Consider the following 17,994-nt stretch of genomic DNA (forward strand, 5'->3'; position numbering starts at 1 on the left):
CGAGGCCTAAAGCCATTCTGCAAATAGTTACCCAGAGCGCATGAACAGACTGAGTTCATACTGTGGCTGGGGTTTTCCGGCCTCGTCGTGGCAGGACCCGCTGTGGTAAATTCAGTGGCCCAGCCAAAATACCATTGACTCTCGGCGGGCCCGGACCATCCCGGCACAGGTGGGGGGTGGATCCCGCCCTGTGGCTCAGCGAACTGGTACATGAACCTACCACACCATACCAGTCCTCCATATTACTTTGAAGTTTACAAAGTGCTCATTTCTACTTCGATACGCTGAAGAGCAACTCCTGGTATGAATGAAATGAATGGTTTGGATAGTTTCTTTGTGGTCATTTCAAGGATGCAGAAGTTAACAGAATTTCTCATGTGCGCTGAAACTGCACAGCTTTGGATTGATCGAAACAGTCACAACCGACAGAGCCATTATGACTGTTTCCCCCTTTTTGACCCCCAAAATGTTTGAAAATCAGATCCATTGTAGGATAGCGACAGTAGATTTGATTTCCAAAATGTTTCATGGAGAAGGAGACATGAGCAAAGCTACACTGTCTTCACTGACATTTTTATGACTTGCTTCTGCCCAGTTAAAAGGCCCCTCAATAAACTGACATCCGAGTAATTTGTCGGTACTCTATATATCTCGTTTGCAAGAGCCTGCATAACCGTACCTAAATTAAAAATAAGCTGGTTTGATTTTAATTTGTTCATAACGTAACTCATTCATTTTATTATTTAAGAATTCCAATAAGTTAGAATCCCTCAAGAATAATTAACCTTTACAATTTCAAGAAATTACATTTATTAAAGACACACAAAAAATTGAGTTTCATCAAATTGACAAGGTCTACCATACTAATTGCAGGACTTGATATGATTAGTGTGTTGAGAACAACTTTTCTGTGAAGAGTTTTATTAGCTTTTGACAGGATCTGCCAGGGGCAATTTCACTTAATCAAAAATCAGCAATGTTTAATATTGTTCAGCTGATTGAGTGCTGCTGTTATTCTAGAGTATATCCTGAATCTATTACCTTGGAGCTTATTTCATCTGTTTTAAAAACTATGCAAGGTATGCATTGTAGTGGTATGCACAGTACCCAAAAAGCAAACAGAATTGCAAAATGTCAATTATGGGCGTTATCTACCTGAATGGGAGCAGATTCCCATAGCGCACAATTAGCTGAGTGTTTCCTGGCGCTCAGAAAGGCAAGAAACACCATGCTATGGAAAAGCCATTTGGGTAGATCAGGGGCCTCAATGGGGAATGCGCGGCCAAGGCAGCACTTAGCCCTGTTTTCTGCACTGCGGAGCTCCGCTCGCTGGAACTCAGGGCTGGGAGAGATGGCATCCTGATCTTGCGACCCCCGAATCTCTCCCCAAGCCCAAACTCGCCTATCAGGGGGTCCTCGGCCCTGTCCACACTCATGCAGGGCACCCCCGGGCCCAATCCCTGTCACTTGAAAAATGCCAGCTTGTTACCTTGGCAGTGGCAATTTGGTAGTGCCACTGGGCACCTTGGCAATCCTAGTCTAGCACCCAGGTGGCAGTGCCAGGCTGGCAGTGCCCGGATTGCACTTGCAGTGCCAGGGTTCCACCATTCCCAGACAGAAAGCACCTGGGTGCCTCCGATTCCCTGGGAGACCCCCACAAGTGCTGTTCCCTCTGGTCCCCATTTGATGAGATTGGCATTGAATGGCACTCACCTGATGTCTCCAAGGCAAGGGCATTAGATCCCATTCCTTGGTTAGTTCTCTGGAAGCCATATTACAGTGAGACTAGCTGTCTCACTCTAATATGCAGATATGCCTGAATGTGATCCACCCACAATGGGTAGGATTCACATCACAATGTCTTGCGAGATCGTGTTAGGCGTGGCGAGCTGGGTAGATCCCGAAGTGGGATCTCTCAGCATCTACCAGCCGTACCACGCTGCTTTTTGGCTGCAACGTGGCCGGTAGATCTCGCCCTACTTATATTCCAGTGAAGAGTGAATAAATTGCTTTTCACTCTTAATCTTTTTGAATAGTGTTTTCTTTTCAGTTTTGTGAGTAACAGTTTAATTCCAAAGCAATTAATTTGCATTGTTAACAATGGGAACCATAATGTTTAATAAAAATGCAATCTAAGATGTTCATTTATTGAGTAAGCATTGAATATGAACTCTCTCCCAACAGTATTGAACTGAGCCTACCGTCCTCAGCCTCCTTACAATATTCCTCTATATTGTCCAATCTCATGGGACTTTCCTTGCCTGGTTCCAGTCTTACCAGTCTGATCACAGAGTATCTTTAATAATTGCTTCTATTCCAACCTCCACATGGTTGCATCTGAAGCCACCCAATTAACATCAGTATTCCTCTGCTTTCTCATCTAATAACAAGTCCTTGATAACATCTACCCCAGCTATGAGGCCAGCTCCCCTACACGTGCACTTTGTGACACCCAGCTCTACCTCTTAATTGTGTCTCTTAAAACTTGCCCGGTGCTGAACTATGAGACTATTTGACATTCAGTTTTGGATGAGGTGTAACGTCCTCCAGTTAGCAGTTGAACAAACCTAAACTACGGGGCGGTATTTCTCCCCCCCCCCCCCCACGCCGGGTGGGAGAATCGCTGGGGCGCCACGCGAGTTGTGCCACGCCGCCCCGACACCTGCACGCGATTCTCCCAACCCCCCGAAACCAGCGGCGCAGGAATTGCGCCGGGTCGCTCGGAGAATCGCCGCAGACGGCGAGCGTCGATTCTCCGGCCCGGATGGGCCAAGCGGCCGGCGAGAAAAATGACAGTCCCGCCGGCGGCGTTCACCCCTGATCGCTGCCGGCGGGAAAGCGGGGGGTGGCGGCCTGTAGGGGGGGAGGGGGGGCTCCTTCACCGGGGGGGGGGGGGGGGGGCCTCCGATGCGGTCTGGCCCGCGATCGGGGCCCACCGAGCGGCGGGCCGGCCTCTTCCCCCCCCGGGCCTACTTCCTTCCGCGGCCGGCCCCAGAACCCGGTGCCATGTTGGTGAGGGGCCGGCGCACGTAAGAAGCTCCCCACGCATGCGCAGGATGACGTGGCCCAACTGCGCATGCGCAGGAATGTGCTGCCCCATGCAGGCCCCTTGTGGGGGTCAGAGTAGGTCGTGCCCGGGCCCTGTTCGCGTCGACGTGAAACGCAACGGCGTTCACAACGGCGCAAACACTTGGCCTCAATTTCGGAGAAGCTCGCCCATTATCTTTGGCCCTTGCCACTGACTCCATCCCTCCCTTGATCACGGTAGCACACTTAAACTGGATTGTTCAAACTCGTCATCTTGTTCAGTCCCTCAGCACTTTAATTTCAGAAAAAGAGTCTCCGAGCTTCCAGATTTTTATTATGTTATACTTGGAAATTGTGTGGGAGATTGTTTTTGTAAGATCACAACTGTAGTTTTACATTAAGAAAAAAACATTATTACGGGGATACCAAGGTGCAGGATACCAGTGATGATGGTTAACAAATAGTAGAGAAAGCCGGCTAGAGCACCAAGCAGGGTTTAGGTGACATTATGAGCTGAAATTTTCTGGCTCATTGGCAAGTAGCTAACTGAACCACCTAAGTGGCAAATCATGGGCCACTTCCTGCCTCGTGGGCATTTCACCTGTGTCGCTTCGCTGCATGGGGTAAATCTTGCCGTACTCCCAGCGGGTTCCTGAAGGAAGGTCCTCCTTGATGGATTTTCCATGGCCCAAAAAGCAGCCCACTCCTGGCAGTGACACCACCAATGCACCATGATGACTGCCCATCCCCCCCCATCATCTTGTACTCGAGGTTATCATCTCCATTTGTTAGCTCTATTTGCCAATATAACTAAATGGGGTTCTTTTTATTTTCCTTTAACATCGGGAAAAAACTAGCAGTTCAGAATGCTTATGATTATCAAAAGTATTGGTTGTTGAATTGCAGATTGAGCAATCCAATTCCAATATTGTCATTTTTTTGAACATTTGCCAGTTTCTAGTCGCAGGTGCAAAGTGTCACCTCCAAATGCTCAGAGCTGCTGTGGAGCATAATCTATACCAAGATGTTTGACGGAGCATTTTGTGGAAATATGCAATACCATTATAAAGATCTGACTAACACTGTTCAGCAAACGAGAGTAGAATCAAGCAAAGAGACTATGGAATGCCCTCAAATAACTAGATCCCACTCTGAGGCTGCAATAGGCTACACTTCTTTTTTAAACATCGCTCAGGGATTGGATTGAAGCCAAATGACAAAACAAGCCCTTACTCCAGGATTAATTTCACAACTGCATTTGAATGCCTGGCACAAACTCAGGTTTTTTCAGCATGCCATAAAGAATGCTGAAAGCAAGCAGAAGAAAATTGTTTGAAATTGTGGTAAATTAACTTTAAATTAATTTTCAGAGGGCTGATATTTGCCTTCACCAGTGGGTGGAAACAGGATGGGAATGCAATGAAAACGGCGCAAAGTACAAAGGCCTTGATCCTGCTGCTGCTTCATCTGGTGCCATTTTGAAAGAGGCGACCCAGGCGCCTGGTGGAAATAGGCAGGCACCTTATTCGTTTATGTAATTCAAGGCCTTATGATGTCTCTAGGAACTCAATGCAATTTTGAAGTTTGTCAGGCATGCTCCACTCACTGGTACTTGACAGGAACCAGTTTAACGAATGGTCCTTTAAGGAGGCCAATTCAAATGCTTACAGGTAAGCATGATATTACTGAGCTCATAAATATTGAATCGCTAGCCCCAATCCCACCTCCCTGGCTGATCACATAGTCTGGTCTTTATTTACCATAATTTCCCACGTCCCCCAATCAGGAAACTGCCTCTTGGCACTCATTTACTGCTGGCATCTCACTGATTTAAATTTAATGGGGCTTAATTCCTAAAATGACTTGGGCCTGATGCTGCAGGTGCTGGGCAAGTGGAATAGTTACTCTGTCTACCCACCTGTTCTACAGGTGAATCAAAAGTTGACATCCCAGTACAAGTTGGATTGCTGTGGTTTTCAAAGAAAGACCTAATAATGGGGCCACATAAAAGCTGTTTGAACAATACTTGGTATTAGCATGAGCGAGTGATGCAACTAACAGCGTGCAGGGAACAATCCAACACCACTCTCATGCTAAGTGTGATCTAGGCAGGATTTGTGCAACCTTTGGTTCTGTGTAATGATTGATTCTGTGTAATAATTGTAACAGAAGTTTATGTTATAACAAATTATTCTATTAGCATAGTTGATTGAAGGGCAAATTCATAATACGAAGAATAATCCCTGATTGTCACTTCCATAAATTTGCATAAAAGGTGGGGAGGTGGCATCGTGGCATTGTCACTGGGCTAGTAAACCAGAGACCCAGGTTCGAATCCCACCAATGCAGATGGTGAAATTTGAATTCAATAAAAATCTGGAATTAAAAGTCTAATGAAGGCCATGAAACCATTGTCGATTGTCGTTAAAAACCCATCTGGTTCATGAATGTCCTTACCTGGTCTGGCCTACATGTGACTCTAGACCCACAGCAATGTGATTGACTCTTAATTGCCCCCTCAAGGGCAATTGGAGATGGACAATAAATGCTGGCACAGCCTGCGATGCCCAGGTGCCATGAACACATTTTTTAAAAACAGCACCTTTTTTGACAAACATTATGTTAAGGGTTATTGAATTGATGATGCATGGTTCATTTCATATGTCTTCTTCCAATGTCTGTCTCGCAATTTCATCAATCTCTACAGTAGAACCTGTTGCCTGAATAATCAGTCTAGTTAATAGTAAAATTGAATTCCAATCTAGTTTGTTAACTTTAGTTGAGCAACATGATGGCGAGAAGACTGTACTCCTATACTTGCTGTTGCCTCACCCAGGTCACAGGAACAAGTGTCAGTATGTGTTATTGTGAAAGTCTAAACATCTGAAAATGCTCTGTCATTCTACTGCGAGCAAATGCATAATACATGAGGAACAGCAGATAGATTTCCAGCAATTATGCTAATCTCAAACCATGCTGCTTGCACTTCTGAAGTATCACTTTCTCACATACCTGGAATATTAACGATCTTTCACTTTATATTCACACTCTTCCTGTTAGCTACTAAGTGACACTGAGCAATTAAATTGCTGGGTTTGTGGATATACAGGGGTAGATCTTGACTTTGCGCAATAGTGTAAAATGGGTGATAGATGTTGGCAATATGTTTTATGCCTTTCTGATTTTTATTCCTGTTGATATCAATTACATGTAGTCAATACAAACTCCAATTGCATATTGTAAGGGTCCTTCCTGTTTATTGCCTTTTTCCCCCTTTTGATAACATTTTTGCCATTACATTTTTTTCCATGGATGATTTATGGACATGTGTCTTTAAGGCAGCTTGTATCTTTAATTCAAGCAGAAAGAATTCAAACCGAAGAATCAGGAAGGCTGTGTTGGTTTAGGCTGATGACTGCAGACTGGCCAGCATCAGTGATGACTCGGTTTGATTGATTTGGCTGGTGGTCAATGAATTGGCCCAAAAGGCCGTGCACTGCCTGGTAACAGGCGGCGATGGGATATTATTCCACTGAAAGGGTTTTCAGAGTGCCGAGGTTCCAGTTTCAGTTTTGATTCTGGCAGCCTGAGTAAAGAGGTCTAACTAACTCTCTTCAAGAAGATCTAACTAATTCTCTCCAGAAGGCCACTGTGAGAGCTCACTCTCCAGTAAGTCCGGGTGCCATTCTCTTGAGACTGCAGAGGCCTGAAGTCAACCCATGAGCTGAAAGCAAGGTTTGTTGTGAAATAAAGTGTCTCTCCAAATAAATATAGGACTGAAGGCAAACCTTGAGCTGAAGACCCAGTTTGATGAGAAATAATGGCCGGGATTCTCCGGTATCCGGTGGGCGGGCCGTACCGGCGCCAAAGAGTGGCGTGAACCACTCCGGCGTCGGGCCGCCCAGAAGGTGCGGAATCCTCCGCACCTTCGGGGGCTAGGCCGGCACTGGAGTGGTTGGCTCCGCACCAACCGGCGCCGATGGGCCTCCACCAGAACCCAGAACCGCTGCCGTGATCCCTGCGCATGCGTAGGGGGTTTCCTCTCCACGCCGGCCATTGCAGAGCTTTACACAGGCCGGCGCGGAGGGAAAGAGTGCCCCCACGGCACAGGCCCACCCGCAGATTGGTGGGCCTCAATCGCGGGCCAGGCCACCGGGGGTGCCCGCTGGTACCGACCTGGTCTAATCCACGTCGGCGGGACTGGCCGAAAACGGGCGGCCGCTCGGCCCATCGGGGACCGGAGAATCGCTGGGGGGGGGGGCGCTGCCAACGGCCCCTGCCAAAAAAATGGCACCGGAGAATTCGGCAGCCAGAGTCGGAGCGGCAGGGCGGGATTCACGCCGCCCCCCAGCGATTCTCCGACCCGGCGGGGGGTCGGAGAATCCCGCCCAAGGTGTTTCTCCAGAAAGCCTGCTGCCTGTGAGAACTGTATTTCCTAACCTGCGGGGAATGAATGACTCAAACAAGACCATCACCGGCTGTAAACTAGAGACTTTGATCAGCAAGCATGCTGTGAGGAAAGTGTGCGAAAGAACCACCATCTGAAGCAAAGACTCTTATCTTTTTACCTTTGTCCTTATTATTTTTCACTCCTTCTCCCGCCCCCCTCCCCGTGTTTGTCTGTCTCGTGTGTGTGGGTAGAGGGTAGGGCAGTTGACGTGCGAGTCAGGGATTAGGTGATAGTTAACCAGTTGTACTTACTGAGGTTTTCCATGATAGTTCTTGTTATGATCAAACAGTAATTTTGTTTAAACGTACAAACCTGGTGACTTCAAGTGTTGGGCAGCCAAAGACCAAAGATATTTATAAGGGTTATTTGTTAATTCACTTGTATTGTGACTGCTGGAAGAGTGGGGCTGGAATTGCCCATAAAACCTGCACAGATGTTTCTCTCCGCTTCAAACCTGCTTGAATCTTATGCTTTCTCATAGAATCCCTGCAGTGCAGAAGACATTTCAGTCCATCGAGTCTGCACAGATCCTCTGAAAGATCTCCCTACCTAGCTTGTACTCTCAAGCCCTAACCTCGCAACCTCAACTGTGAAAATCCCCTAGTCCCCACACTATGGCGCCTGTTCGAGTACACTGAGGGAGAATTCAGAATGTACAATTCACCTAACAGACACTTGAGGGACAATTTAGCATGGCCAATCCACCTAATCTGCACATTTGTGGACTGTGGGAGGAAACTGGAGCACCCAGAGGAAACCCATGCAGACACGGGAAGAACGTGCAGACTCCGCACAGTCACCCAAGGCCGGAATTGAACCCAGGTCCCTGGCGCTGTAGGCACCAGTGCTAACCATTGTGCCACCATGCCGCCTCTCCTCCCCAAACCTTTTAATGAGCTGCTTTTTCAAGCAATTATTTAAATTGCTTTTTTAAACTCTGTTTCAACAATGAGTTGTGGAAGACAGTTCCTCTTCCATGCAAATAAATGTTTTCTAATTCTTGCCTTTAATTATTTTTGGAATTATCTTGGGTTATGCCTTTTCGTTAATGTCTTGTCAACCAATGGAAACAATCTTTGGCTATTTACATCACTGTATTTCTTGTAATCTGGGGTATCTCTATTAGCCCATACCTTAACCTTCTTCTCACCATCAGTGAAAACAGGAACTAATTTCTCAAGTCAATCTTCATAATTATAGCTCCTCATCCCCAGTAATATTGTAAAACATCTTCTTCTCCAATTACAGGTGTAGGTTTGGGGCATGTTCTGGGTGTTCTGATAACCGTCAAAACTCTAGGATCACTCTTTCTTTTGAAAGAACATGCCTCAGATAATTGAAAGAACACAAATAATAGATGTCCTTCTAGAGCTAATCAGTTCCTCAATTTGACAAGTGAAAACCAATTAGGAGACTTGTATTCCTACTGAGTATTAGCAATGTTATTGATCAACTAGCAATACATAATCAGCACTTGGGTCTTTGTGTTTTATAACTTAGTCTGACAGAACTGTCTTTTGCTTTTTCTGCATTTGTATTCATAGAACTAACACTTTTTTCTATTTGAATCTCATTATGAAATCCCAAATTGGAAAATAGATCTTTCCAGCTCTCATCCACGAAAGCCTCAATATATTTCCTGCTTTGCCACTGACAACAAATACAATTTTATGCAGCACCTTAAATATAGAACAACATCTCAGAGAACTTTGCAGAGGCATTATCAAAAAATGGGCATCAAGCAAAGAAGGAGATATATGGAGGAGTAATGATTACCTTGACTAAGAGCTATGTTGTAAGGAGGAGAACATGATGGAGGTATTTCAGGCAGAGTTTCCAGACCATTGTGGCTAGGCATCTTAAGGCACAGCCAGAAGTGGGTGAGGGGAGAAGCGCCAGTTACAAAAGGTGAAAGGTTACATGGAGCTGGGTGGATTTAAAAAAAAAACTTAAAGTACCCAATTCATTTATTTTTCCAATTAAGGGGCAATTTAACATGGCCAATCCACCTACCCTGCACACCTTTAGGTTGTGGGGGTGAGACCCACACAGACATGGGGAGAATGTGCAAACTCCACATGGACAGATCCCGGACCGGGATCAAACCCGGGTCCTCAGCGCTGTTTGGCATCAGTGCTAACCACTGCGCCACCGTGCCGCCCTCGGGTGGATGGTTTATAATACTGATAGAGGTTCTCGGGCTAGTTAAGGTTACTGAGTTAGGAAGGGGTGTTATAACCTGAACAGAGGTGACGGGGCCTGAACCATTAGGTTCCCCATGGCCTCACCTGAATACCATCTTCCCGATAAGATGGTGGTGCTAATCCCTTAACCGGGAAGAGGGGGGGGGGGGCAGTATGGGTCGGTGCGGGAGACCTTTCGGGGAGGGGTGAGTGGAACTAGTTGTGTGGTAAACCTTTTTGTTCCACATCCAGTATCGCTTCCTGTGGTCGCTTGCCAAGATCCTACAGAAGGAATGAACAATGGAGGGATTTAAACATGAGGATGAGAATTTAGAAATTTGAGATCTGAGGGACAAAAAGCCATTTGGAGATTAGTGACAGGTGAATGTTACTGGTGTTGGATAAGATTTGGGCAGTTTTGGATGAGCGGAAGTTGATGGAGTGTAAAGTTCAACTCAGCAAACTTCAGCTAAATTCAGCTAAGTTGTATATGTCTAGATAGAAAACTAAGGATTTTGCTTTTTAATAGCCTTATCTAACTTTGTTGCTATAATTCATGCCTTTTGTATCTGTACTCCTAAGTCTTTCTGTTCGTCTATTTACTTTAAAATCTGGCCACTTGGGCAGCACGGTGGCATAGTGGGTTAGCCCTGCTGCCTCAAGGCACCGAGGTCCCAGGTTCGATCCCGGCTCTGGTCACTGTCCGTGTGCAGTGGATTGGCTACGCTAAATTGCCCCTTAATTGGAAAAATGAATTGGGTACTCTAAATTTTTTGTTTTTAAAAATCTGCCCACTTTACTTCCTTTTCATTTTATTTGCAATATATATTATAAAACAGTGCCGGGGGGGTGGGGGGGGAGACAGTTTCAAAATTACGTGTCTTCCAATTAAGACAGAGATGAGGAATTTCTTCACTGAGGGCCGTTAATCTTTGGAGCTGCCTATCCCAGAGAGTAATGGAGGCTGGGGCATTATATAAATTCAAGGCTGACACAGAGAGATTTTTGATCTACAAAAGAGTTGAGGGTTGTGGGTGGGTGACCAGCAGGAATGTGGAATTAAGGTCAAAATCAGATCAACCATGGCCGTATTGAATCGTGGGAAAGCTCAAGGGGCCAATGGCGGGCACCTGCTCCTAATTCTGATATATCAATTTATCAACATTGAATTGCATCAGCTGCCCAATCTTTCTATTCCTATGAACCTCTCCAGTCTTCCACAGTCAACAGCATTTATAGTAAGAAGTCTTACAACACCAGGTTAAAGTCTAACAGGTTTGTTTCGAATCATTAGCTTTCGGAGCGCAGTCTCACCTGAGGAAGGAGCAGTGCTCCGAAAGCTGGTGATTCGAAACAAACCTGTTAAGACTTTAACCTGGTGTAAGACTTCTTACTGTGCCCACCCCAGTCCAACGGCGGCATCTCCACATCGTGCACAGCATTTATACAATAGCGTTAACACTTTAGAAAATGAGAAACTCCACAGAGGGATTAAGAAAAACAAGCACTTAGCCCAAGAAAGATAAGTTAGGAATCTTGCTCGGAGAGGTTTTAAGGCTGGTCTTAAAATAATAGAGGGAGGTTGAGGGGTCAGTGGATATAGAGGAGGAATGTTTGAAGGCAACGCCACATTTGGGATTAAGGAATGGGAGATGCACATGAGGCTAGAGCCAAAGCAAAGTAAGATTAGGCAAAGGGGAGGATGCTGGATAAAGTTAGAGTCATAGCAAGAGAATGAAGCCCTGGTGAAACTCAAATACTTGGGTCATTTCAGTAGGAACAATGTGTTGGCAAAATATAAACAAGAGTTTCCGCCTTCCCAGTTAGATTTCTCCCATGAGCCCCATGGCTCATTCATAAAAAGCATGCACGCTTTACTAGGTTCATCACTATGATAATAATAATAATTTTTATTATTGTCACAAGTAGGCTTACATTAACACTGCAATTAAGTTGCTGTGAAAATCCCCTAGTCGCCACACTCCTGCGCCTGTTCAGGTACACAGAGGGAGAATTCAGAATGTTCAATTCACCTAAAAGCACATCTTTCGGGACTTGTGGGAGGAAACCGCAGCAGCCGGAGGAAACCCACGCAGACATGTGGAGAAGGTGCAGACTCTGCACAGACAGTGACCCAAACTGGGAATTGAACTTTGGACCCTGGTGCGGTGAAGCAGCAATGCTAACCGCTGTGCTACTGTGCCACCAACTGCTGCCCCTCCCAGTTCCAGGAACATACATGCTGTGTGAACACCTGCTCAAGAATTTAAAAAGCAACAATTGAAAATGCCAAGAGTTTTAAACAAAAACAGTAAAAGAAAAAAGAAGGCTGAACGGATCAATTGACATGTGGCAAAAGGATTGTCAACAATTTCTTAGAACTGATAAAATATTTTTTTAAAAAACAGAACATATTGCTAGGGTCAGCAAAATGGGTTGGGAAAGGAGGAAAAATTTAAACAGACGAAAACAGCAAAAGAAGTATCAATGGAATCATGTAACAGATCTTGGTTGGGTAACAAAACTGCTCCACAGACTAAATAGTTGATCAAGCAGGCACTGTTTTAATCAGCCTATTTTGCTGACTTTAATGTGGATTTTACATTATTCCTCATAAAAATTGTACTATCTAATGAATATTTCATTGTTAATCATTTGGTAGTACAGAACTTGAGTACTTGTTGAAGCTTTTTGTCTTGCACTCATCAAAACAATTGCAAGAATGCCAATGTCAGGGGAAACAACAATTTTATACTGGATGAGAAGAAGGTGGTAATTGTTGGCCAGTGAACTCTAATTGGTAGAGGTGTTGCCATGGAGAACACACCAGTTGATTGTCACTGACAGTTAACTGCCAAGCATTGTTCGAAAAGCTTCAACAGAATTTTTTTTCCCGCAATTTCACAGTGAATTTTAACTAAACTTTCTTCAGTACATTTTGTTCATGGATTTTTATTATAAGTTTTGTTAAAATAAGCATCCACATTTACCCGAGAAGGTGGCAGTAACAACTTTTGCATGTATCTTTGTTCATTGTAGTATTCTGTACATAACATACTAAGGATGGCATGACTATCACTGATTACTGTCTAACTAATCTGGTAATCTTGGGTCAGCACACATAGTGGCTTAGAGCTGATGTTACAACGCATGATAATCATATATCTTGACATCTTGTTGAATTGGAACCTAATCAGCTGTTATATTGAACAACTATTGTGACTGATGAGACATCCCAAAATACGCTCCGAATGATTTACATTGTGTGCATCTTATCTAATTTCACAATCATTAATGGAGCAAACCTTTATTTTAATGTTTTTCAGTGACTATTTCCACCAGCACATACTTCGATGGCTTACTGGTGACTGGTCTCTACACATCAACAAGCATTCAAGCCCCGCAAAGTGTCAATGGTCCTGGCTCATTTGGTCTTGGTAAGTCCTTACACCCATCAAACTTAAATAATCTCTCATTGAATATCAAAAATAAACTTTAATTAACATTTTCATAAATGAGGAGACAATTCAAAGATTTGGAATCTGGTGCAAAATGGTTTGCATCCTGTAGCTGTGTTTGCAACCAGATATCACAGTAATTATTTCCCAATACAATTCAACCTCAGAGTACAAGAGAGAGCACTTTGATAATTTCTTTTGCACAGAAGAGCACTAAGCTATAATAAAGAACAGGCTGCCTTACTCCTCAGGTCAAAATTACAACCTAGTTCCACAATGGCAAGTTCCTTGCTGAAATCCTATTTTAATATTGGGGGTATTGATAATATATGACATCATGTAACCTGGGCACAGATCAGCTCATATATGGAATTGAGTATCATAGCTTGAAATAAACCAGTAATGCTACTTTCTTCTCAATGCTGCCCAATTGTTATAATGTTAAAAATCGGGACTGTTGATTAGAAGGTGAAGTTTCATCTGTTATTCACACTCTGGGTTCTTCATTGGTGACTCTCGCCACACTCAGCTGTATACATATCAGAGGGAAAGCAGGGCTTTGCTCTACCTTCTCAAATTTCAGCCAGCTGGAGACATTGACCATGTTTGTTGAGTTATCCATAGTATGCATTGTCCCACTTTTCTTTGACTGGAATGAATAACATGGATGTGTGGAACAAAAACAGAAAATGTTAAAAATAGAATTGTTCTGACGAAGAGGTCACCAACCAGTTTCTGTCTCCACAGATGCTGCTTGAATTGCTGAGCATTTTCAGCATTTTCTGTTCCTATCAGCTTTCCCGCACCTGCAGTATTCCGCTTTTCTATGTGAGGCACACTGATTTACATGTCGTTTCTAACTCCAAGGATCCAACTTAAATATTTTCATATCCAATGAAAATTTATTAATTATGCAAATTGCTTTTAAAATTGCCATTTTTGTGGTAGAAAAATAGATGTAAATCACCAATGGGGAACATTGACCTCCCATGGATGGAGTTATTGATCTCAGAAATGATATAATAAAAATGGAGAACTTCCTAATGGGGCGGGGGCAGAGGACGGGAAGGGGTTGGTTTTGAGGGTGCTTTCAAGTGGCCTTTTTCTATTGGAGGCGGTGTACAATAAATAAATAATCTTTTATTGTCACAAGTAGGCTTACATTAACACTACAATGAAGTTACTGTGAAAAGCCCCTAGTCGCCATATTCCAGCGCCTGTTCGGGTACACAGAGGGAGAATTCAGAATTCTCAGCTGGTATGGGAATTGAACACGTGCTGCTGGTCTTCTTCAGCATCACAAACCAGCTGTCTAGCCCACTGAGCTAAACCAGCTAATGTAGGGAGACTGCAGATGGGAAAGTGGGAGGGAACATTTTTTTAAATCTTCCCTTTGGAAAGATTAAGCCAATCAGATCTATACATGGTAGCAGAATGGATTAATTTTTATTTTTCATTGTCAAGTATCAAGTGTGCAATATTTTAAAACTTTTGTTTTGCTTGTGTTTTAAAAATATATTTTAATTGAAATTTTGTCAATTTCTATACAAAGTTTACAAAAACCAAATGATAACACATACTAACAGTAATACCCCCTCCCCCCACTACAATATAAACTACCCCCCCCCACCCTATCCCACCCCCCCGAACAACTAACAGTGACCAACTCTTTAAAGTACATTATAAATGGCCACCATCTAGGGTAACACCCTTCCACCGACCTAGTCACGGTGAACCTGACCTTCTCGAGGTGCAATAACTCCATCAGGTCACCTAACCACGCCGAGATACTTAGCGGTGTAGTCACCTCCAGCCTAAGGGGATCCTCCTCCATGCCGTAAGCGAGGTAAAGGCCAGAACGTCTGCCCCTGCCCCCGTCCGGCGCTCCAGCACATCCAAAAACCCTAAAATTGCGACCAGTAGGCAAGGCTCCAACCCAATGTTCAGAATTGCCGACATGGTCTCAAAAAATGACCTCCAGAAGCCCACAAACTTTAAGCACAACTAGAACATGTGCGTGTGGTGTGCCGGCCCCCTTGAACAATGGTTGTTTTGCGTGGTTTTGATGTTTCATTTAAAAGTATTTAATTCATAATCTTTGCTTTGCCTAACACTTTGTCATAACACATCTAATGATGACCGGAGAAATGAAATTTCTTCCTCGCATTACAGTGGTGAAAGGTGCCCATAAGACAAGTGCTTCAGGAGGGCTGAGTTAAAATTGTTTAAATCTTAATGTGGCATAATGTTGGGGGCGGGGGTGGGGGGATGCATGGATGGACAACAATTCCAGGCATGACACAAGGTAATCAATTAAATACATACGTCTTTGAAATGGGGAATTAGATTTAGTGTAGATTACCATCTTGGGGCCAGTGAGAGGACAAGGTAAAAGAAAAATTACAAAGACAAAATACTGGCTGCCTGGTATTCCCATCTGAATGCCAATGATTGTTTATTTACAGTAACTCATTTTCATAGTTAATATGTTTGAAAACACCTTGCCACAGGGAGTATGTCTCTCATGCTGCCAGCTTCCTTCTCTCAGCGAGAAATTTACTAGCCAAGGGCTAGGATAGCTGCGAATGAATACATAGAGACAACTGGCCAATTTCTGTGCAAGGAAGGTTGTTGTTTCATTAAAAAAATTAGCTTTACAGAGCATGCAAGTGTGACACTTTAAACAATTTGGCATGTAGTGTCTGTATGTGGTACAACAGCGATGCAGGTTTGCTATTTCTGCACTGCATGGAAGCATCATAATTACTCTGGTTCTTTAATCTGTGACCCATAAAAAAAAGTCCTAGCTGCTAACATATATAATGCTCGACCTGCTTTTTTGTATTAAGTATTGCCAAGCTTTTCAGGAAATAAATGGTTACATATACACTATAAAAATCAGTCCCCTTTCAAAGATGATTGAATTTGGTTGTATGCATTAGTATTTCCGTAATTATGTGCTTGCTGTACATCCCAATCATTCTTCAGGCAAATGTGCTTGGGAACCACAATTCATTCCTGCACTAAAATCAATCATAGCTGACAGCCCCCTTTTAATTAAGTGTGCACTTCAAAGATGTCTATTTGGTTACCCAAGTACTGAACTGTGGTTATTGATTCCAGAAAAGTCTCAGGTCTTCACAACTAATATTACCACTGCTCAATGTTCAATTGCAACATTTGTCTGCATGTTACTAACACTGCAGTGCAGAACGACAGATTAACATGACTCTATTACTTGCGTATAAAGGAATGGAAAATATCTCGAGCATGTGCTGGCTAAATCTTCCAGGAAGATACGGTATTGATTAGCTGCAAAATATCTGCGATTTTGGTTTTATTGTTTGTAATGGATTTTTGTTTTTGTTAATTTGACTCCGCTAATGGTATAGGAAACTGTAACATCTGGACTGCATCAATATGCACATTGTTCATTTGATTTCCTGTACTTCCCAAACCTTGGAAATGAAATCACACAAAAAGGGGAATTAAATCCAGCAAACTTGATCCTTCCATAATTTAATCAATAACTTACTCTGTCAAACTCAACCAGTTTGCGCTGACAACATTTATTGACATCCATATTTTTAAATTACTTTGAGGTAGTTGTTAGTCAGTATAAAGAAAAATACTAGAATGCTTTATTTACTTAAAACTGATTGGTTTAAGGAGGTTAGTTGTGTACGTCAACAATTTGCATTTATTTAGCACCTTTAACATATAAGAACATCGTGAGGTGCATCACAGGAGCGGTAATCTGCCAAAACAAAGTTCAACCAAAATGAATTATAGCTCTTAGGTGTGTTAATAAAAAATGTCCTTGCACTTAATTGAATATTGGAGTCTATTTACCTGCGCTGGAGAAAAACAAACTTCTGAAGCTATTTGCAGGAGTTGCAAATTCAGAACTAAGAGTAAGAACAGCTACCTGGGATATTTGCGAATGAATGTCAGTAGTGAAAGACTACACGCCTATGTGATGTACACAATTAGTTGTATTGTTTATAAACGTGGTGCCACACATGCACTTTATTCCTGTGAGAACCTTGTCTTGTATATATAATGGTGATAAAGTAATCTCCATCTGTTTTCTGCTGGAATTGAGGACAAAGAGCTGATTAAAGCCAGAAGCAATAACTAAGTACAAGAACATGAATATTACAGGAATATTTATACTCTAATGTCCTTAATTAGTCAAAGTCCAATTTAAATCATCACATGTGGAAGAAATCCAGTGTTAAAAGCAAATTACTGCGAATGGATTTGACAAAGAGCCATCGGACTCAAAACTTTAGCTCTTTTCTCTCCCGACAGATGCTGCCAGGCGTGCTGAGATTTTCCAGCATTTTCTCTTTGGTTTCAGAAATCCAGTGTTCTTTTCAAAAAAAAAAGTGAAACTGTATGACTGAAATACACCACTAACCTGCTTTACTTAATTTAGCTGTTAGTATTCGTGAGCACTACATAATATATTTCCTATCCATAGACTAACAACGGCCAATGTCCAAGGACATCAACTGAGGAAATGGAAATTATATCTTTAAGGGAATGAAACCCTCTCAGCATTAGTAGCCAATCTCCAACAGAACAGAATGTAAACAATGTGTATTTAATTCAAATAATCCCACACTACACATCTTAAATGCACTTTAAGGACATTGTAGAAATGATTGAAATGTAATAAATTGTAACTAGTATCACCAATAAATTACAGAGGGTTGGATTTTTAAGGAGGGTTGAACATACCCGTAACTGATGAAATGGACTATGGATGGTTGCAGATCATATGTGAACAGAGTACATACTGCATGCGGTCTGCACCATGTTATATATTAGTTAACTTTGGTTAATGTCATCCAGATTGTTTAAGTGCTGC

The 17,994-nt window shown here is 43.1% G+C and overlaps 1 protein-coding gene across 2 annotated transcripts in view; it reads left to right on the plus strand.

Annotated features, from left to right (window-relative positions):
- Positions 1 to 17,994, plus strand: part of LOC140387945 (reelin-like) — a 520,778-nt gene that overhangs the window by 35,457 nt on the left and 467,327 nt on the right. For both annotated transcript variants that reach the window (XM_072471313.1, XM_072471312.1), the window contains exon 3: positions 12,987 to 13,097. In XM_072471313.1, coding sequence (XP_072327414.1) covers positions 12,987 to 13,097 — 111 coding nt within the window. The remainder of the gene's footprint in view (positions 1 to 12,986; positions 13,098 to 17,994) is intronic.

This window comes from Scyliorhinus torazame, chromosome 13 (genome assembly GCF_047496885.1).
Source record: "Scyliorhinus torazame isolate Kashiwa2021f chromosome 13, sScyTor2.1, whole genome shotgun sequence".
Taxonomy (NCBI): Eukaryota; Metazoa; Chordata; class Chondrichthyes; order Carcharhiniformes; family Scyliorhinidae; genus Scyliorhinus; species Scyliorhinus torazame.